The 21,189-nt window shown below is 49.8% G+C and overlaps 2 protein-coding genes across 3 annotated transcripts; one reads left to right on the top strand and one right to left on the bottom strand.

Annotated features, from left to right (window-relative positions):
- The first annotated feature begins 5,201 nt into the window (after nt 1–5,201).
- PAX4 (paired box 4) lies at nt 5,202–9,634 on the top strand. Its single transcript, XM_042927632.1, is given in 11 exon segments — nt 5,202–5,253; nt 5,653–5,783; nt 6,042–6,257; nt 6,538–6,613; nt 7,219–7,344; nt 7,568–7,650; nt 8,011–8,080; nt 8,541–8,596; nt 8,848–8,986; nt 9,316–9,329; nt 9,331–9,634. Coding segments are annotated over 11 exon segments (1,146 nt in total). The 5' UTR covers nt 5,202–5,240; the 3' UTR covers nt 9,553–9,634.
- A 3,463-nt stretch (nt 9,635–13,097) lies between these two features.
- On the bottom strand, nt 13,098–20,688 carry FSCN3 (fascin actin-bundling protein 3). Of its 2 annotated transcripts, none has more exons than XM_042923789.1 (7): nt 20,394–20,688; nt 18,644–19,340; nt 18,208–18,326; nt 16,492–16,651; nt 15,850–16,020; nt 15,314–15,514; nt 13,098–13,478 (listed from the first exon to the last, which is right to left on the bottom strand). In XM_042923789.1, the coding sequence occupies exons 1-7, from the start codon at nt 20,532–20,534 to the stop codon at nt 13,246–13,248; spliced, it is 1,722 nt and encodes a 573-aa protein (XP_042779723.1). In that variant the 5' UTR covers nt 20,535–20,688; the 3' UTR covers nt 13,098–13,245. The 2 variants fall into 2 exon arrangements, with proteins under 2 accessions (XP_042779723.1, XP_042779727.1); XM_042923793.1 differs by having other exon boundaries at nt 13,305–13,478; nt 15,314–15,519; nt 20,394–20,685.
- Nucleotides 20,689–21,189: the final 501 nt, after the last annotated feature.

Raw genomic sequence — 21,189 nt, 5'->3', positions numbered from 1 at the left:
GCTGGGGTCTGAGGCGCGCGCAGTGCTGGTCCCGGTGGCTCTGGGCTGGGCTCTTCCTCGCCTGCCCTTCACGTCCCCGTGGGTTTCCTTGCCTGGCCTCCCTAGGCACTTGGTTCTAACGTTTGAACTCTCCGGCTCTCTCCAGGGGAGTGCAGATTCCCCACCCTACCCAGCGAAGCCCAGTCCTGAGAGAAACATGGGGAAGGGTTGAGCTCAGAAGCTAGGGGCTCATGGTAAAAAGGACGTTGGGCAAGAGGGGCATTTTCTGTGCCCCAGTTCAAAGCCACAGTTGTGAGGATGGGCTCTTCACTGCCTCCCAGGCGCATTGGGAGGGAGGGAGCCAGATAGCGTTGTAGAAACTGAGTGAAAAAGAGCAGGGTCTGGGGGGGGAGAGCAGGATGACTACATCAAGTTTTGAGGGTGAGGAGGGGTTGCAAATTCAATGTCAAGCCTAGGAATATCCAGAGCACTTGAAGATTCCCCATGTTTTTGTAGCAAGGAAACTAGTGACCTTAAACCAGGAGGCAGGCGCTCCCAGAGAGGGATTTTGGAGAGGTGGCGGTTAACAGTGCGTTCTGGAAAGCTGAGGGTTGGTATGAGATGGTGCTTGCTGGAGAGAGGGAAGATGCGAGACAGAACCCCACAGCCTACTAACAGATGCCACAGAGAGGGGTGGAAACAGCCTGGAATTGGTGTTACCTCCCCCCGTGAGTGCCAGAAACCCCCGGTGAGGCGTCAGACCAAAGCCGCCCGCCCCGGACTCCGCACTGGCTGCGCCCTGCCCTCTCCAGCTTTACGCACGAGCCTGTCTTGTCTTCTGGCCCCTTGAGGAGGGCAGGGGACTTCCTGCCACCTCTCCTGAGGACAGATCTTTTCCCACAGCCACTGGGCTTTATACTTGGAGGTCCTGAGGGCAGAAGAAGCCAGCAGTTGGGGCTCTGCATCAGGGTGAGGGACAGGCTGGAATGGCCACGGGTGGCCTGGAGAGGGGCGCACAGCCTGGCTGGCGGGTGGCAAGACCTCTGAGTTAATGTATAATTTCGAGCAGATGGCGGGGGCTGGTAGCAGCCTGGGCCTAGCTAATGAGGGACAATTAGCCCCAAACCTGGTGGGGGAGGTTGAGAGAGTCAGACGGTGAGGGCAGATATTTGCTCCTCAAACAGTCTGGTGCGCTGGGCAGAGGGCTGAGTGGCTGAGCCTTTGGGCAGGCTAGGCCCCCCTGCCAGGGCCCTTCCTCTCTTTTCCCTCCCCTCATCATCTCTGGGTCGAAAGACTCTGTTTGTTCAGACCCAAGAGCGTGTTGTAAAGGTGGGGGGGGGGGAGAGGGTAGTTTATGGGGGAAATCGCTGCCACCACCATCTGCCAGGGCTTGTCCCTTCTCCCCCTGATACCCCTATCTCCACCCTCATGCAGCTGTCTATGAGAATAGCGGGTCAGGACTTGCGCCCCCAGATCAGGGGCAGATGTGGGGGGAAGGGATGAGGCAGAAAAGGAGGACTAAGGGCAGGACTTCCATGGGACCCTCTCTCACCCAGGCATGGCTGAGTAGAGTGAGCAGCCGACCCAGCTGCCCAGAGATTGAATGGGCTCTATGGGCACTAGAGTATGTGCTGTCCTACCCACGATGCAAAAGCCACGTGCTACAGTCTCCCCCCATGGCCAGGGGCTCTAGGCCAGCCTGAGGGTGCTGAAGGAGGCTGGAAGAGGAGGGGAGTACAAATGGGGGTAAGACAGAAAATCCATTTCTGTGACACATTTGGCCCTGTTTTGAGAACAAGTGTTCTCAATCCAAGGATCAAGCTGAATGTACAACAACCCACCCCATTCCTCCCCCAAACCAGAGCACTGGCCAGCGAAATCCATTCTTCCACCCTCTGGGGCTACTCTTATTGCCCTACACCCTACTTACTTTCAGCCTGACTTCTGAGAGGGTTTCACAGAATCCAAGGTATGGAATGGACCCAAAGGACTTCCCGTGTTGATTCCTTCATGAAGGATCTGCCCAAAACCATGGTGGCCATGAAGCTTCCATCGCTAGGGCTGTGTTTCTTTCACCTGCAGCATCCCACTCCGGAAGAACCACCTAGCCAACTACTGGTTTCCCCCACCCCAACAGTGATCCAGATAACCTTTGGTGTCCTCTGTGGAAACAGGAGTGTCATTTATAACATAGAGTTTAATAGCACCAAATCCCTAGTAGAATGGAGCCTGCTAACATCTAGAGATGGAGAGAATAAAAACCAAGCTGCATTCCTCCTCGTAAACACCCCACCTACATCCTAACTACCCTTAGAGGCTCATTACCATCACCACTGTTGCCAGGGTTCTAGAGTCGAGGGTCCCCCTATTTCTAGGCAAAAATTCACCCTTGGTGTCACCTCAGTCAAGGAGCCAATTGGAGCATTGGTGAAGATGCTCTGTGGAGAGAGCTGGTGCTGTGTGACACGTGCTTTTCTACATGTACCATCGTTCTCTCGGAGAGTTAGAGGTCAACTTGGCCAGTATTCGGTATCAGTCTGTATACCCATTTATCTTTGCTAGTAATACACACAAGACCCAGGAGTTGATCCCAAACCCCTGGCGTGTACATTCTGGCTGGGAAGCTGTCTGTGGTTCTGGAAGTCCCCCTTGGGCTTCTGTGCATTCCAAGCCTTGAGGATATAGTCTGAAATTCCCCCATCTCCATATTCTCCATTCCCTTCAGGAGTACTGGCCCCTGAGTGGGTGCACTCTGGGTCCAGGGGGGCCTGCATGGAAGATGGCTCTGTACCTGCTTTATGGTGGCAGGTAGACACAAGGTGGGCTCTGAGGACTTCCCATGGAAGGACAGAATGGGTCAGTGGCTGTGGTTTGCTCTGCCTCGGGGCCGGTGTCTGTCAGCCCCATGCACACCTCCCTCCTCCTCTCTCCTCTGCTCATGGCCTGTGACATCACTGGCTGCTCCCAGAAGGCCGCCCTCTGTTCCTGAGCACGGGCTCTCTGTAGCTCTGGACCCCCTGGCAGGACTGAAGCAGGAGCAGAGTGGAGGCTGTTACTAGGACCAGACCACCATCACCCCTGGAACCTGCAGGGGTCTCAGGAGGCCAGCATAGGAGACTGAGACCCTCCCACTGAAGCACCCACCTCATTGCCTCCACACAGGTAGCTCACCTACAGCTCATTGTCTGCTCTGCCTCCCATGCTGTCTCCATGTCTTTGTGTGACCAAGCCAACTTCTCTCCCCTTCTGTCTTTGCAGCCTAGCGCCTTCCTGCCTCTCCAACTCCTACCCTGCTTTTCCAACTTGCGAGCACCAGGTCTTTTACCAGACAAGTTATTATGAGTGCTGGGAAGGAGTGGGTGGCTGTTGGGAAAGGGGTTTCTGTTTGTGAATTTTACATTTGGAGATGATTTAAGTTTGGATGTGGAACCTGAGTCCCCCCTCCTCCTCTGAGCTCTGGTCACTTAGAGGGCACACAGTCATTTCAAAGGCTTGGCTGATATCCTGAGCTCCCATATCCCACTGCCCCGACAGAGCCCTTTGCATTCTTGACTCTCCTCTCTCCATTGCTTAGCCGGCAATCGCACCTATGGGAAGCAGGGTTGGGGACAGAGAAAGAGCCCCACGATGAGGAGTTGGAAATGTTGTCTTCTGGTGAGGGACTGGCTTCTAACTAACCCTCCTTGAGTTTTGTTCCCTGGGTGGTCCCTGATTTGTGGGAATGCCGGTCCGTGCCTCAGCTTTCTTTTTGGAAAGATCTCTGCCTTCTTTCCTGACTTTCTGGAAAGATGAGAGCTCAAAGGGGAATGTGTCTGGAGAGGAGTGAGTAAAAGCCAATTCAGCCACCGAGTTGAAAAGCGGCTCCGGATGCCATGATCTGTGAGTTCCCTGTTTCCCCCCTGCGCTTCTCTCCTCTTCCCGGCTGCACTGTAATCTCTTGGAGGGCAAAACCCTTGTTCCTTTCTTTTCACTCCCTTCATCCTGAACAACCAGCAATGTGCTGATGGTTAATACTTTATTCAGCAAATAATTGCAGATTAGTTAACTGAGCCAAGATGGCATAGTTATTACAGAAAGTTCTATGCACAAGCTATTTCCTGGGGTGACCTCTAGCCCTGCCAGGGTTCCAGGCATGAAAAGAGGTGGTTTCAACTCCTGTTACTTGCTGAGGAAAGCAAGAGAGACAAAGCGTCCCTTGCTGCTCAGAGACTCTCCTGTCCTCACAATGTATTGTGTCACCATGCAGCTCTCTCCTATTCCTCGCTCTCTGCCTTCAACATGCTTTCCATAAGTGTTAGTTCAACGAGTGAGTGTCTGATCCCAAGGAATTTGTCTCTGAGAGTGAAGCTCCTTCTCTGTGAGATCTAGAACTCTCCAGAGTTAATAAGAACAACAACCTCAGCAGGTTAGAAGATGCCAAGAGATGTGTCTTCTGAGAGAAGCCAAGAATTCATGCTTGTTCATCAATACTTCCAGTGGGTGGAACGAGAACCTCGATTCCCCAGGGCAAGGTGGGGGGGGGGGCGAGGACAGAGCCCCTGTGTTTCCCCAGAGGTCCCCCTGGAGAGTACAAAAAAAGTCAGGAGCAAGGCCTCCCAGGGGAAGTTTTCTGAGGAAAGCTTTCTGGTTGGTGGTTTGGAGAAACTAACCTTAATAGCTTCCTGATAGTGAAGGCAGAGTCTTGAACCTGGTCTCTAACCTCAGACCAAGGCAATGGGGATCTTTGGTCACTGATTGCCCTCTTCTGGCTGGGCAGAATATTCTAAGGTTTGGGTTTTGACCCTATTGAGACTGAACTTAGGAGGCCCAAGTGCTGAGAAGGCTTTTGAGGGATCAGAGACAACAGGTGTCCATTTGCAAAAGGGAAAGGCATGAGCGTTTGGGAGCATAATCCTTTTCCACCTCCCTGGATTCTTATAATGAATGTGTGAGAAGTGAGAACCCTCTCACCCTCCAGGCCCTTATCAGGTCATCCAGAAAGATCCAGTCCTCTGCTCGCCCTGTGATGTATTAGTTCATCACAGAAGGGCATAAGTAAAGAGAATTTGGATTTTCTCAGCCAACCTTCTGGCAAATTTTAGAAACATGGCCCTCTATCACAAAACACTACAACCCAAGACGGTTCTGAGCAAGAGATTTCACCCAAATAACCTCAATCATTGTAGACCGAGCTCCAAGACCAAAGAAGGAGCTGCCAGGAGGAACCCCTCTCCCCAGTCTTCCCAGTTCCTGCCCTTCTGTGAGAAGTGTCAGCCTGGAACATGCCACAGGATGGTAAGACACCTGGGAGAAGTGGGAAGAACAGGTTGGTGCAAGGAGGGAAGGTATATCTCAGGGCCCTGCTTTCATCCACATGGTTTCCATGCCCTTGGCCAGTGTTCTGGGGGAGTTTGGTTCAGTCACTCCCTCTCTGGTCCACCCTGCTTCCCTTAGATCAGTGGGGTCAGTGCAAATGGCCCCAAAGCAAAGACTCAACTATGAGCCACCTCCCAAAGAAAGTGAGAGCTGGGGGACCCTGGGAGCAGAAGGGGAGCAGTCCCCTGGGGAGAGGACTTTCTGTGTGGTGGGAAACCAGACTTGAGGGGCCTGAGTAACCCTCCCCAAGAGGGTCCTCCTTGCCACAGGTGGGCCGGGGAGAGGGGAGATGTGTGGATGCCTCCTTCTCATGCCCAGGGACCAGCAGTGTGAATCAGCTGGGGGGGCTTTTTGTGAACGGCCGGCCCCTGCCCCTGGACACCCGGCAGCAGATTGTGCGGCTGGCAGTCAGCGGGATGCGGCCCTGCGACATCTCACGGAGCCTTAAGGTAGTATGCTTTACCAGGTGATGGGGACAAGAAGCAGGAACAAAGCACCCTCTTAAGGCAAGTCTGAGGCTGTTGCAGACTCTGAGGGCTTTCGAGGCTTGGGCTACTTCCTAGAAGACCCTCTTGGGGCCTGGGATGGGGAGCTTCAGGCTCCCAAAGGTGAGGCTGAATTCTTTGCCTTGGGGCCTCCTGCTGCCCTAGGGACACTCACCCTCTGCCCATCATGCCTTACCTGTCCTTGCTTCTTATCTGACCCAGGTATCTAATGGCTGTGTGAGCAAGATCCTAGCGCGTTACTACCGCACAGGTGTCTTGGAGCCCAAGGGGATTGGGGGAAGCAAACCCCGACTGGCCACACCCCCTGTGGTGGCTCGAATTGCCCAGCTGAAGGGTGAGCGCCCTGCCCTCTTTGCCTGGGAGATCCAACGCCAGCTCTGTGCTGAAGGGCTTTGCACCCAGGACAAGACTCCCAGTGTAAGTGCCCTCCCCTCCCTGCACCAAGGCTGGTGAACAGGCCGTCTGGGGAGAAGATCCCTTCTTACTTGGCAATGAGGCCATTCCAGCCTGGCAGGGCAGGGTTGCTGGGCCCCCTTCTGTAAAGTGGGAGTGGCGAGATAGGAGAGAAGAGAGGAGGCTTCCCTGGGAAAGATGTGTGGGCCAGGACGGAGGAGAGAAAGGCTACTGGGGAAACATCCTCAGGATATAACCCTGGGTCTGTGCACCACCTCCCCTCTCAACACCCTGACGCCCCCAGGTCTCCTCCATCAACCGAGTCCTGCGGGCACTACAGGAGGACCACCGACTGCCCTGGGCACAGCTCAGGTCACCAGGTGGGTCTTGGAGTTGCAAACGTAAGCATTTTACAGGGATGATCAGAGCAAACATAAGCATCTTACAGTTGGCAAAGCCCTTTCTTGTTCTTTCTTGGATCACCCTCACTGACAACAAGACAATAAGGAGGGCCTGGCAAGGAGTATTGCTCTCTCCTGGCAGAAAAGAACTGAAGCTTAGAGAAGAGAAATGGCTTACGCAAGGTTACCGGCTAGTTGTTGGCAGGTCCTGTGACAGAACTCAGGTCCTCTGGCCCCTAGGTTCACAGGATCTGCCAAGGAAGAGGCAGGGCTGGACCTCCCACACCCTCCCTATGCCTCATGCACAGCCTCTCAGAGTGCTCTTCACATTCTGTGGAATCATGCAAACCTGGGCCAACCTTGGGCTGTTTCCCCAAACACGAAGCATGCACTCAACCATGGCATTGGGAGTGCCTCCCACTAAGTGCCCCTTTAGTAACCTCCAAGAAACTGTGAATGCCCTATGAGCATGGCTCTGCTCTTATATCCATGTTGTCCCTTATCCATAGCCCCAGGGCCTTGGGAACCCCATCTGATGAGAAGAAACATCACAAACCGCTACAAGCCACTGTCCCCCTTTACAGATGTTTTGACTCCAGTTCCTCACACTCCCCGCAGTGGCTGTGAGGTTCCTCGGGGTCCCCACCCAGGGACTGGCCACCGGAATCGGACCATCTTCTCCCCAGGCCAAGCTGAGGCTCTGGAGAAAGGTGCCAGGGCTGGGGCAGACAGCAGGTGAAAGGGTGCTTGGTGTGACACAGGCAACGGCCCTGTGGCCTGTGGGCAAAGGCTGAGAAGTGGAGGCTGTGGGTGGCCTTACCTTAAGGAGAAGGGTAGTTTAGGGTCATAGCAGGTGGGAATGGGGCCTGAGGGGGAGATCCATGCCTTGCTCCTCTCCCTGTGACCTTACTACTTGAGCCTCGATCTCTGCAGAGTTCCAGCGTGGGCAGTATCCTGATTCGGTGGCCCGTGGAAAGCTGGCCGCTGCCACCTCTCTGCCTGAGGACACGGTGAGGGTGAGTGAACTCTGCCACACAAGATGCACAAAACGCAAGAACAAAGACTCTGTGCTGAGGTGGTTTTGGGTTCTGGTGAGGGGCAGATGGTGGGGAAAAGGTGGAAAGAGATTCGTTTGTAGAAAAAAGTCAGACACAAGACCCTCCTTGTTCTCCTTCTGCCGATTCCTCTCTTCTCTTCCCCACTCCAAGCCTTTGAAGTGAGGAGGGGGACAGAGAACAAAGGCCAGAGCAGGGAGGAGGGACATCAGGTCTGAGGAAGGGTCTGTGCTCTGGGTCCAGACCAGAAACATGTGATGAGAGCAGTAGGTGCCAGGTAGCGAAGGGCACAGCCAGCTACACCGTTCTGCTCTCCTTCAGGTCTGGTTTTCCAACCGAAGAGCCAAATGGCGCCGACAAGAGAAGCTCAAGTGGGAAATGCAGATTCCAGGTAATTTTCCTGCACATCCATCCTTCCATCCACTCATCTACCCACCCATCCTTCCATGCATCCATGCATGCATGGATCTATCCATGCATCCATCCACTCACCTATCCATCTATCCACCCACCCACCTGTCTGTCCCTCCACTATCCATCCATCCACCATCCATCCATCCATCCACTAAACATTTACTTGGCATCTTCCACGTGCCAGATTCTGTGTTAGATGCTCAGCATTCAGAGTCTCTGCTCTTTAGGTCTGCACTGCACCGTTTACCATCCCTGACATTTAATCCTTCTTCCCCAGTCTCCCAAGGGCCTGCCTGGGGGAGGAAGGCAGTTTAGGGTTATAGCATCCATCTCCTCCCATCCCTGCCAGAAGTTGCCACCTTTCTTAGAACCTCCCCGCTACTCCCCGCTCCCCAAACCTATTCCTCCTTCTGAGTGGATCTACTCTCACCTTGTAGGTGCTTCCCATGTACCAGCTGTGCCCAATGCCTCCCCTGGGATCATCTCCACACAGGTATCCAGGAAGAGAGGGGAGTTTGTGAACGGGGAAGACAAGGGCTCACTGCTTCTCCCAATTCCTGACTGCTCCTGGTTCCTACAATTCACATTTCAGAAAGCACCATGCTCACAGTCTACTATGTGAATGGTGCCCTCTAGAGTTGTGCAGGAGACAGTTGGAGGCATGGGAGCAGCCTTGGGGCCCCAGTTCTGCTAAATAGGAGGCATCACTGACAACTGAGGGTCTCCTCTTGCTTTTCATGGCAGCCCCCTGGGAGTGTGTCTTCAGCAGTCCTGCCTGCCCTGGAATCCTTGGGGCCCTCCTGCTATCAGCTGTGCTGGGGGACAGCACCAGACAGGTGTCTGAGTGACAACCCACCCCAAGCCTCTCTCAAACCCTGCTGGGGTAAGAATCCACAGGCCAGGCCTCACTCCTGCAGGGTGTGGGGAAGGCTTACTCCTTGACCCACAAGAGGGCATGGATCTCCAGTTGGGGTCACCAAGGGAACCTTGATACAGCTTTCTTCATTCCTTCCATGGCCTACAAGGTTGGATGCTAACACCCACTGAGTCTATATTTCCACTGACAGATGTAGAAGGAAAAGGGGGTTGGATTGGGATGTGAGTGTATATATCCAGGGTAGAGAGCTGATATCTGTCCCTCTCCCCACCAGTGACTTTGAGGGGTGGGGTGACAGCAACAAACCCAAACTCACCCTCTCTTTGTCTCTGCAGGCCACCTGCCTCCTGCAGCTGAGCTCCCTGGATTCAGTAGTGCTTTGCCATTCCTACCCTTCCTTCCACTGCCCCCGTGGCCAGTGTTGGTGCCCCTGCAGCCTTGCTCTGGTCCAGCTCCCCACCCCTGCAAGGCCTGGAATGAAGGAGGAGGGCCAGAGTGGAAAGGAGCTGGGGTGGAGAGGATCTAATATCATCCTGCCCAAGCAGATTACTGGTTCCTCTTCCTTCCTGTGACTCTTTCTCCTCATCTGTGGACCCGGTCTGGTCCTGTCTCGCTGCCCCTTCTATGCGGCACCTGTTTGGAGGGGCTGGGAAAGCCATGCCCACTCACACTGGCCTTAAATGGCCTCTAGTTGGCAGGAATAAAAGCATTTTTTTAATTAGCAGTACTTCCTGTTTGTGTTTTTCCCGTGAACATTCTACTCCCACCCCTACTTTTAACAATGATATAGTTTGCTCTATATCTAGCTAGCTAGCTAGCTGTCTTGTATCTTCCTATCTTCCAATCTATCTATCTATCTGTATGATCTCTTTATGTATGTAACTATGTATGTATCTAGCTGCCATCTATTTAATTTATCTATATGTTTATGGAACTATCTACCCAATCTGTCTAATCTATATATTCATCTACCTGGGTGTATATCTACATATGTATGTAGATATGTATCTATATTAGTGTGGACACTCATGCACTCATATTGTGCCCACACACACACTGATAGTACATCATGGCATGTCACTTTTAAGTCCCAACAGGTATCTCCAAAAATAAGGGACTTTTACATAACTACAATATACAGTAATTCCTTAATCTAAGGAAATAGACATTACTTCCTTAATTGCATGTGTATTTTTTGCAAAGCAGCAGAGTGGAAATGCCATTTTTCATACTCTGTCCCTTTATACACACCCCTGGGGCACGTTTGCTTGCAACTTCTTGGCAGTAAGTTTCACATCTTCTCAGTTTTGTCTCTCTGAAAAAAAAAAAAAAATCTGGCTCCCCCTGGGAAGCCTTGGTATGTAGAGAAAGAGGGGGAATATGGGGAGAATGGGGTAAAGAATGGGATATTTTGAAGAATAATATCCAAATTCTTTCCCTTTTGAAGAGCAGGGGCATGGACTGATAATGGCTGATGGCACAAAGCGGGATAAAAGGAGTGGGGGCACGTTTGTTTTCTCTCATCTGGGAGTGCTACTCATCCAGAAGTTATCTTCATCAAACACTCTAGGGCTGTGCTCTGCAATAAGTAGCCACCAACCACATGTGACTATTTTAATGTGACTAAAATTAAGTAAAATGCTGGGGCACCTGGGTGGCTCAGTTGGTTAAGCAACTGACTTCGGCTCAGGCCATGATCTCATGGTTTGCTAATCTGAAGCCCTGGGTTGGGCTCTGTGCTGACAGCTGAGAGCCTGCAGCCTGCTTCAGATTCTGTGTCTCCCTCTCTCTCTCTGCCTCTCCCCCGCTTGCTCTCTCTCTTTGTCTCTCTCTCTCAAAAACAAAACATTTCAAAAATTTGTGTAAAATGAACACCCCAACTCCTCATTCCCACTAGCTACATATCAAATGCCCAAAGGTCACATGCATCTCCTGGCTGCCATATCAGACAGTAAACATTACAGAACATTTCCATCAGCACAAAACGTTCTATGGGACAGCACAGCTCTAGAATGAAATTCCAAGGGTGACGGAGCATACCCTGCCTCTGCCCTGCTGACAGACGGCCTAGGTAAATGGGTAAGGTTTTGTGGGAAGACAATCTGCACGGCACAGTCTGCGAACAAGCTATTCATTCAACTACAGGACTGATGTCAGCAATGGAGGGAGCTGTCAGCTGAGGCCCCATGGCCAAGCACGATCAAGCGGAGGATGGATGGCCACCTGGGGGAATGGGGCCTAAGAGACTATGAGTGGGGGGTGTGTGTGCCTCCATGCACATGCATACCCATGCATCCGAGTTTGTACATGCGTTTATGGAACGATGAGGAAGAGATCCTGCCTTAAATGACCCTCAAGGTCCTATCTCTCTGAAGAGTGTATTCCACTCCATATCTTTGGCCTGTTCTCTGGGAAAGAAATGCCCTAGTCTCTAGTGTTCTCAAGCTTCACTTATTATATTAAAATTTTTACAAAGTTCTTTTATATCTCTTGAGGAGAAACATACTTACAAAACCTGAGGTCATTTTCCTCTGTGCAGATGGAACCTCTCTCATGTTGTGGTTTTAGCTTCTTTTCTCAACAGATTTAAAAACCAGGCACTCATTATAGTGTGGTGCACTTCCCCCAAAGTGGGGGTCAGGCATCACTGTTGGTATTTGAGAACATTTTAGGAGGCATGTAGACACTGCTTTAAATAAGAGTGAGTCAGATGGGGCGCCTGGGTGGCTCAGTCGGTTGGGCGTCCAACTTCAGCTCAGGTCACGATCTCGTGGTCCGTGAGTTCGAGCCCAGCGTCGGGCTCTGGGCTGATGGCTCGGAGCCTGGAGCCTGCTTCCGATTCTGTGTCTCCCTCTCTCTCTGCCCCTCCCCCGTTCATGCTCTGTCTCTGTCTGTCTCAAAAATAAATAAACGTTAAAAAAAAATTTAAATAATAGTGAGTCAGAAATGAGAAAATTATTCACCTTTCAACTCCCTTTCAATTCAATTTGATTGCATCAAACAGAAGCTTTCATTTTGGTCCTAGTATTTAGTGCCTCTATAACAGTTGTTAATCTTTTTGTTTTTAATGTTTATCTTTGAGAGAGCGAGACAGACAGAGCATGAGCAGGGGAGGAGCAGAGAGAGAGGGAGACACAGAATCTGAAACAGGTTCCAGGCTCTGAGCTGTTGCACAGAGCCCGTGAGATCATGACCTGGGCCAAAGCCGGATGCTCAACTGACTGAGCCACCCAGGCGCCCTGCCCAGCCCCCCCTTTTTTTTTTTAACAGAGGGAAAGGGAAACACAGGTTCTGAGCCTTGGACAGGGGAGGGAAATCTAACTAGGATTTGATAATCATTTTGTTTGTATTTATTTATTTATTTATTTATTTATTTATTTATTTATTTATATTTGTGCAAGAGAGAGAAAGAGAGAGCATGAGCAGGGGAGGGGCAGAGATAGGAGGAGAGAGAGAGAGAGAGAGAGAGAGAGAGAGAGAGAATCCCAAGCAGGCTCTGTGCCCACAGCACAGAGCCCAATACAGGGTTTGATCTCACGAACTGTGAGACCATGACCTGAGCCAAAGAGTCAGATGCTTAACTGACTGAGCCACTCAGGTGGCCCTGATTGTATTTATTTTTAAGGTCACTTTCTATTTATGGCAAGTGATTCTGGTCTTCCATTTTATGACAGTGATTAAAATATTCCTTTCTAAATAAAAGTACTTAAGAGTCTATGTCAATAAAGACATTGATAGAGCATATGGTAGGCAGATGAAGGCCAAAGTTATACAGACAGTACAAGAATGATGGTCATTTTGGAAACTCTGTTTTGATGGAAAGAGTAGTGGACATTACAGGCCATTCTAGTTGAGGAAATTGAGTCAGAAACCCCAGTCGTGGGACCTTGGGCAAATCACTTCAGCTCCCTGTAAAAGGTGGGCAGTGATGGGGAAAGTACCTGTCTTGCCCAACTGATGAGATCAAAGGTAATGATAAGGTGGGATAATTGGTAAACCTCCCGGGTGGTGCTGAGGGAGTGTGCTATACCAGCCTAAGGTGTTATTACCATTGCCCTGTGCCCATAGGGTTAGTAATCATTCTTTCAAAACCAAAAGGACAGCTAATCATATCTGGATTCTTAATCCTTCAGGGCAAAACTGGCTCCTTATGGAATCACTGGAAATAGTCTAGCGATTCTGGTGGGAATGGGAAAGATCATTGTAAGAACTGGTTACCGTTTGGTGCCGCCTCTTCTGGATAGAACTTGGAGTGGTCTGGGGCCTCAGTCTCCACCCATATCCAGACCCCTATTCTGTACTGAGTCAGATGCACACCAGGGTCTTGGGGGTGGCCTTTTGTGATGTATTGTCACTCGAAACAGGTGTTTTGCTAAACTGGGTAGGGAAAGTTCTGTAACAGATATTCTCATGGATTTGGACTCTGGGGTTCCTCTTGTGTTTAGCGTAGTAGTTTTTCCTGGAGGATTTGGATTTCTGTAGGTAGCATCCCATTGACCTGGGAAGGGAAGAGGAAATAGAAAGCTTCAGTCAGTCATTTGCTGAGCTTAGGCTTTTAAGAAAAATCTGGTAAGACCATCTGTGAAAAGAGACAATAAAATGATTTGTTCCATTCTTGATGAGGGATCACATAGATGCATGTGAAGTTAATTGATAGGAAAAGACAGTAAAACTTATTTTTTAAATCATATTAATGGCATAAAAATAGCATCAGAGTTCAAAGGGATACTAAATTCAACAGAAAATATTTACTAAGAATTCAACAGGATTGGGGAAGACTTCTGATAGAGTAGAATGCGCTAGGTGCCAGGCTGTTTACTGAGCATTTTATAATCATTATCTCACATAACACAACAATCCCAGGAGATAGATATTATATTCCCATTTTATCCACAAGGAATAGGCTTTGTGAGGTTCATTTTTCCAGGGTCAAACAACAAGTTAAACTGATAAAAATCTAATTTTATCAGAACCCAGTTCTGAGGCCAAAAATGAGCTCTTAACCACTATGATACACTGTCTATTGGAATGTCAGGCTGGGAGGAGCCTGAGAAATTTAGTTAAATCAAAACCCTTCACGTAACAGATAAGAAAACAAGCCCAGTGTGATTTCATCCAGTTTGGCCATAGTAAAGGGTCTGTGTAGAAAACTGGTAGAAAATGGAAGAAGGGAGTGAACATATATTAGAGGTCTATATCTAGATTCATATTGTCACTTGACCGTCATACCACCCTATGAAGTAGATATTATTCTCACTTTACAGATAAGGAAACCACGGCCTAGAAATGTTAAAGCAATTTCCCTAAAGTTCCAGGTTTATATGATACCAAAACCAAAGTTCTTCTTCCTACAACATCCTCATAACTTTCCAAGTCGAGAAAGCGAGGTCAGCTGTGAAGAAACGGGGCTAAGGGCAGTGAGGCGTCCTGAAGAGGTATGAACAGGGAAGGATGGATTGGAGGCAGCACCTTAGGAAAGCAAACTTGGTGTGGAGAGGAGATTGAATAGGATGGACCTGAGGCAGGGGAGTGCTGCTGGGGCGGGGGGTTACTGCGGTGAAGGCTTTTGGTGACAAGCCTGGAACCAAAGGTACCAAAGGTAGTTAAGAAAGAGTAAGCCCTCAAGAGGCATAGTTAAGGGAGTACCCAAGAATTTTCAGGGTTTGGTAAAGGGAATGAACGGGAGGAAGGAGACATGGTGCTGAGGTCTTGATCCAGAAGCATTGGAGAGGGCAGCCATGCCCTAGATGGCCATGGGGAGGGCAGGAAGGATCATCTTTGGAGGGGAGGGTGAGTTGGCTGATTTTGAGGGGATAGCAAGACAAAGTCAAGTCAAGTGCCCATCAGGAAGTTGGAAAGAGATGAAGTTAGAGTTCGGGAGGAGGGTCAAAGCTGCAGATGAATATTTGGGAGCCATTAGCACTCCAGGGATCCAAGGGTGTAGGGATAGAAAGTGCATGGGATAGAAAGCATACCCTCAGAGTTACCTGTCTCCCCGAAACATGGGACAAAACTGCATCTTAACAAAGAAAGATAAACACACACGAGTACACCCAATTTTGTCCCCTGCAAGTTTGCTTGCACACTCGTGTCAGTGTGGCATAATAGTGAGAAATCTAGATCTGATTGCCCCTCCTTTCTCTAGCAAGGCTGGGTTTAGAAGCCCTAAGAGGAAAGGCACATATCTGGAACAAATGTCTGGCATTGATCAAATTGTGGGACAGACGTCAGCCCAGAGGAGGTGTTTTGCTCTCACTCTCACCCACCTCCCTTCCTTTCTTGCCCCTCAGTTCCTGCTCCCCCATCTCCAGGTCCTTGCCCATTTTGTCTTACCTAAAATTCCCAAATACACTCTTTGGTAATCTCCTCGCTGTCTGCCAACAGGGTGCCGCTTCGGTCGGATCGCATGTAGAAGCCATTGGGTGCCAGTACTGTGAGCAAGTTGCTCCCATGAAGCTCTATACAGAAGTTGAGCGCGAACTTTCCCCAAGGGCGAAAGGTGCCAAAGGACGTTATTGACCAGAAGGATCCACCCTGTGCTGAGGAGGGAAGAGCTCAGGTCAGTGCCCTATTCAGGACAAAGTTCTCCAACAGTACAGCCTGAGGAGGCTCCTGGGAAGCATGCCAACCCTCCCTGACTACCCTACCCTGCCTGTGTTGGCAGGTCCCCCTATGGAAACACAGGAGGGCTGGGTTTTGTTCTGCCGACCCATTCTCGGGGGGGGGGGGGGGTCTTGAAGTGTGAAAACAAACAGAAACTCTGTTTCTCCTTTTATGGTGAGTAGGGTCTGAGCAGCAGGCCCTGAAGTCTGAGTTGGGGCCAAGGCAGGGCTAGACTCTGACCCCAGGGATGAAGAGGAGCTCCTCACCCTGGAAGTGGTAGATGCCTTGGCGGCAAGGCAGCAGGTGAATGCAGTCAGGCTGATCCATATTGCACTTCATTAGGTCGTGCTCTGATGAGGTGCCCACATACCCATAACGACCTCGCAATACGAGGAAGGGACGGTTAGCTAATCGAATCCCAAATTCTTCATTTGGGCCTAAAAGAAACAGAAAGGAGTTATCTGGATGAGCTGCTTCTAGATGCCTTCACCGATAGAAGCAGGAAGAGGGGCCCTAATTGTAAGTTGTTGTCAATACTTTAACAATTTTTGAACACCTACTATGTGCTGGATTGTATGCTACGTGCTTATGAAATGTTTGTGAAAGCACTTGTGGAACCCGAGAAATGTTGATGTTCTTCCTTCCTTTGAGATGTGTGAGACTATTTAATCCTCACGATAATCCTGTGAGGCAGGCAGGTTGGATATTACTTCCACTGATAATGGAGCCAATGAAACTGAGGCTCAAAGAAGTGGTTTGCCCAAGCAATGACAAAAAATCAGTGACTCAGCAAATATACAGACCCAAATCTTCTGGCTCCAACTCCAGTGCTCTTTCTGTCATATCTCAGCTCCCTCTGAAAGCATCTCTGACTTGGAATAACCTGGCAGGAAGGCTGTTGTGCTTACCTGGAATGGTGGCTTTGGCCATCAGCAGGCCATTGTCTATGATGCCCAAGAAGCGTCCATTGGGAGCCTGCAGGATAATCCTGCCGCAGTTCCAGTGCATGTAGAAGAAGGTGCCAGGCTCCATTGGGTGCCCATTAGCTACCACTGTCCTGTGGTGCCTCTGGAGAGATGATAGGGAGCAGAGAGGGGAAACAAGGACTGAAAATCTCAGCTTTCTTCCCAGCGTTTCTATTCCTAGACCCTTTCCCACATACCACCCACTAGTTTTCTTCATTCTCCCTACTCTGGGAGGGTATGCTTTATGCTTTCCCATCCTTTTTGGAAAACGTATTGTGGCCTTAGCTCTCCCACTTCCCCAGTTTGCTATTTCTCAGAGCCCATTATTAAAAAGGGACCTGGATATCCATAGGGAGAGAAATAGTCCTCAGCCCAGACTCCAAAATCATTTCAAAATGGATCATAGACATAAAAATGAAAGCCAAACAATGAAATGTCTACAAGAAGACACGGGAAATTCTTTGCAACTTTGGGACAGGCAGTGATTTATTGGGATGAAAACTCACTAACCATTTATAAAATGGAGAAATTGGTACCTCATCAAAATTAAAAACTTGCTGCTCAAAAGACAGTTGTAAGCAAATGAAAAGGCAAGCCACAGATTGGGAGGAAACACAACACATATATTTGGCAAAGAACTTGACTTCAGAACATAGAAAGAACTCTCAAAACTCAATAATAAGATAAACAACCCAGTGACAGATGGGCAAAAGATGTGAACAGACACCTCACAGAGAAGATCTACAAATGGCCAGTAAGCACATGAAAAGATACTCAACATTATTAATTATAAGGGAGATGCAAATTAAAGCCACAGTAAGATGTCACAACATACCTACTAGAGTGGCTAAAATTAAAAAGACAGACATCACGATGAGGATGTGGAGTGATTAGAACCCTCATACATTACTGGCAAGAATGTAAAATTGTATACTCCATTTCAAAAACTAACATTTTCTTAAAAATATAAATGCACGTTGATCACGTGACCCAACATTTCGACTGCTAGGTACTTGCCTTAAGATAACTAAAAATACAGGCCCACAAAAAAACTTGTACACAGATGTTCATAGTAACTTTATTCATAATAGCCCACACTGGAAACAACTCAAGGGTTCATCGACAAGCACATGGATAAGCAAATTACGTTTGTGTTTATGAGTACTAATATGGAACACTACTCAGCAATAAAAAGGAACAAACCAGTGGTACACAGATCATGAATCTCACAAACGTTATGCTGATGGAAGAATACATACTGCAACCCCATGCGATTCCATTCATATGAAATTCTAGAATAGACAAATCTAATCTATAGTGACAGAATACATAAAAGGGAAAAGAGAGAATTTCTGTGGAGATAGAAATATTCTCTAACTTGTGATTGTGGCATACTTGCATAGGTATATATATATTTGTCAAAACTTATTGTATGCTTAAAAGTGGTACATTCTATTGTAAATAAATTCTGCCTCAAAAAAGTAATTTTTTTTTAAGAGGCCCTATTGGATAAAATTGGGCCCATTGGTTGAAAATTGATATGGGCCTCCATTGTTCACTTCAGCATCTAGTCACTTGCCTTGAAGAAGGAGAAAGTACGTCTAGAATGAGAGAACTCAGGGATCAAGGGTTCTCTTGCTCAGAAGGCCAAGGTCTTACCTGGGCTAGGTAGCAGCCATTTGCTGCACGAAGCTGCAGGGTGAGGCTCTCGTTGTCACATTCAAACTGGAACAAGGACATTGGGGTTACATGCTCAGAGGCAGCATATACCTCAACATCTGCAGAGAAAGAATACGTCAGAGGGAGAGTCTGGTCTCACCCTCAGTGTCAGCCCCTCCTCCACGATTTATGGCTGGGGTTCCCTCTGTTTGCCCCCCTCAGCTTTCATCCCCTTCTGGACCATAGGAGCTTGGAAAGACCCAGGCTACTTTCCCCTAAAGCCCATGACCCTGGCCTTATCACCCTGCTCCATGGCACAAGAGATCTTCTTGGGATCCCAGCACATTCAAAAATCTTTGCTGATCCCAAACATATTTTTCTCTTTTCAGCAGCCAGCTCTCCCTCCCTCCACAGCAGTGTTGAACCCAGCACTTGCCATAGATGATGGAGAGGAACTTCCGAGTCTTTGACCTGAGGCTGACCCACGTCGGACAGCGCTGTAGGATGAACCACTCCTCACCCCTATGGGGACTGGAGCCCAGGCCCAGGAGCAGACGTGTGCCCTGTGGATACAATATGCCTCCTTCTCCATCGCTCAGTGCCACGAGCCCTCCAGGTCGCACTTGCATGTGAAAAGCTGTCTGTGATGAGGGTTGGGGGGCCAGCCGGTCTAAGTGGGACAAGAAGAAGTGTGTTGAGGTCTCCAGGTGGTAGCATCCATCTTGGAAATGCAACAGGAAGCCACATTCCTCCAGGCAGGGCACTGGCGCATCCACCCAGACGCGGCCCGTGGTAGTGTCTGCCCGGGCATAGCAGTGGTTAATGGGGCTGTAGAGGATCACGTGGACATGCAGAGCTGGCCGGGGGGTCCACATGTGGTAAGCCGAGAGGACCCTGGAGTTGCAGAACACATCTTCACCATCAGACTCCAGATAACGACCACTAATAATGCACTGGAGAGTCCACTTGCCATTGCGGTGGAAACGCAGTAGGAAGCATCCATGGTGGCTGGTCCTTGGCCGGCCATAGGATAGACTGCCATCTGCCTCGCATAGGAGGTAGAGGCCCTGAAAGCTCCTTAGTCGTACAACAGCCTGTGCGTCGTGTTGATTGCTCACCAAGATCTCCCAGGTCTAGAGGCATTGGGAGGAAGAAGGAAATCAGTACTGCCACATGACTAGGCCAGGGAGCCCTACCACCATCACCCCTGGCATCACTCCAGAACCTTCCTTGGGACCAACCACCTTCTCCTCCCCGTCAGCCTCCTTGCGGTCAGCTCTTACACCCTCTCATCCAACAGTAATCAAAAGATTTCAGGGGGCCTCTATTCCTGGAATCAGAGCGCTTCTCAAGATCCCAAGAGAAACTCTAAATGCTTACTTCTTCCAGGTACCAGAAGGTAAACTTCCCTCTCTCTTACTTGGTGACTTCCTTCAATACCTAATTTTCCAAGAAGTGTTTTGGTTTCAATGTTACTTTCCTCTTCCTCACTGTTGCCCCTGGAGAGCACACTAGCCACACTCCCATCCCCAAAGCCCACCTCGCCAGCATGGCAGGAGAAGAGCAAGACCTCTTACAGGTGGGTCCAGGCTCCAGGGATAAGGATGGGAACACACACAGTTGAGATGCAATTGTCTGGTTCAGCTGTGATCAACCCTGTTCTAAACAAGGACCTTGCTACCGCCTCACTCTGTTGTACTGTTGCAGGGCTGCTTATACCCCTTTCTAAAATGAGCTCTCCTAGGCTTGTAGAGTACCCCACCCCTGAACTACAACCAGAACAGAATCATAGGCCTTGCCGTCACTCCACTTGTCCAACTTCCCTTGGACGCCCACAATTTTGCCTTCCAGCCTGGGCTGTTATGTCGTCTCTTTGTGATGACACAACCACTCTGTATTGGGATGGAAGGAAGAGAGCAGCCAGGGAAGATTAGGAAGGAAGGGCTAACGCTTTGTCTCTCGGAACAGGTTTAGAGAGGGGGAGACGGAGCAGTGGAGACCTGTGACCAAAAGCCTGGGGTAGGAGGCTCTCAGCCTGACAATGTCAAAGGCTGGGAAGATGATTAGGCTGAGAGTGTACCCCTGCCACCACCGCGTGTGCGCACACAGACACACGGACACACGCACACGCTCACGAGAGCTTGGCCATTGGGAAAAATGGCTCCAGTACAGGTTTGCTTTGTTACCTGTCTCCGGCCCAAACCCCTCGCAGTAGCAGTGACTATATTCTTATACGTCTCATAAGTGAGGTAGGATCCTGCCCAGCTGATGAGCCCAACCCTTAGCTCCTCAGGCTTGGGGCTTTGCGTCCACTCCACGTCATCCATGGGGCCGGCACCACACGTGATGACTCTGTCCGGCCCAGCCTTCCCCCCAGTGGTGCAGTTCCACAGGCCATAGGGCCTAGAATCAGGCCTGTAGTACCCACCAGAAGACGTTCCCAGAGGGAACTTCTCAGGCAGAGGCTGGGCTAGGGCCCAGCGCCTCTGTGACCCGGGAGCATTGTGACTGTGAGGGCTGCCTCTTATCCATAGTGGGGAAAGGGCACTGGCACAGCAGTGTCAATCTACAGCCCAGAGGAAGTGGGTCTAGGGCCTTGGGCATTAACCTCCTCACATGACTCCAGGCACCGAGGTCGGCTGAACAAAGACTGGGCATCAGAACTTTGGCCTGTACCAGTGATAGCCCATGACTACAGGCAAGTCCTTCTCCTTCTTCATGTCTGTTCCCCATTTTAATGGCAGGGTAAAAACCAACCTCTTTCCACCCTCCGGAATGAGTTCTGCTTGGCTCCCTTGGGACTCAAGTGTTTTTAAAGTTCAAGATATCCAAGAAAAATCGATTAACTTTTACAGCTCTTGGGAGGATGAGGCCAAAATGTCCCAGAAGGTGCTTTTCAGGAAGTGTGAGGAAACCCTAGACAGATAACCAGCAAGGATCATATTACTCATATTAATCAGAAAGGGCTGGCTTAGAGCAGGG

Source organism: Panthera leo, chromosome A2 (genome assembly GCF_018350215.1).
Source record: "Panthera leo isolate Ple1 chromosome A2, P.leo_Ple1_pat1.1, whole genome shotgun sequence".
In the NCBI taxonomy this organism is placed as follows: domain Eukaryota; kingdom Metazoa; phylum Chordata; class Mammalia; order Carnivora; family Felidae; genus Panthera; species Panthera leo.
Note: the sequence above shows the minus strand (reverse complement) of the source record. Positions and strands in the feature narration are given on the sequence as shown.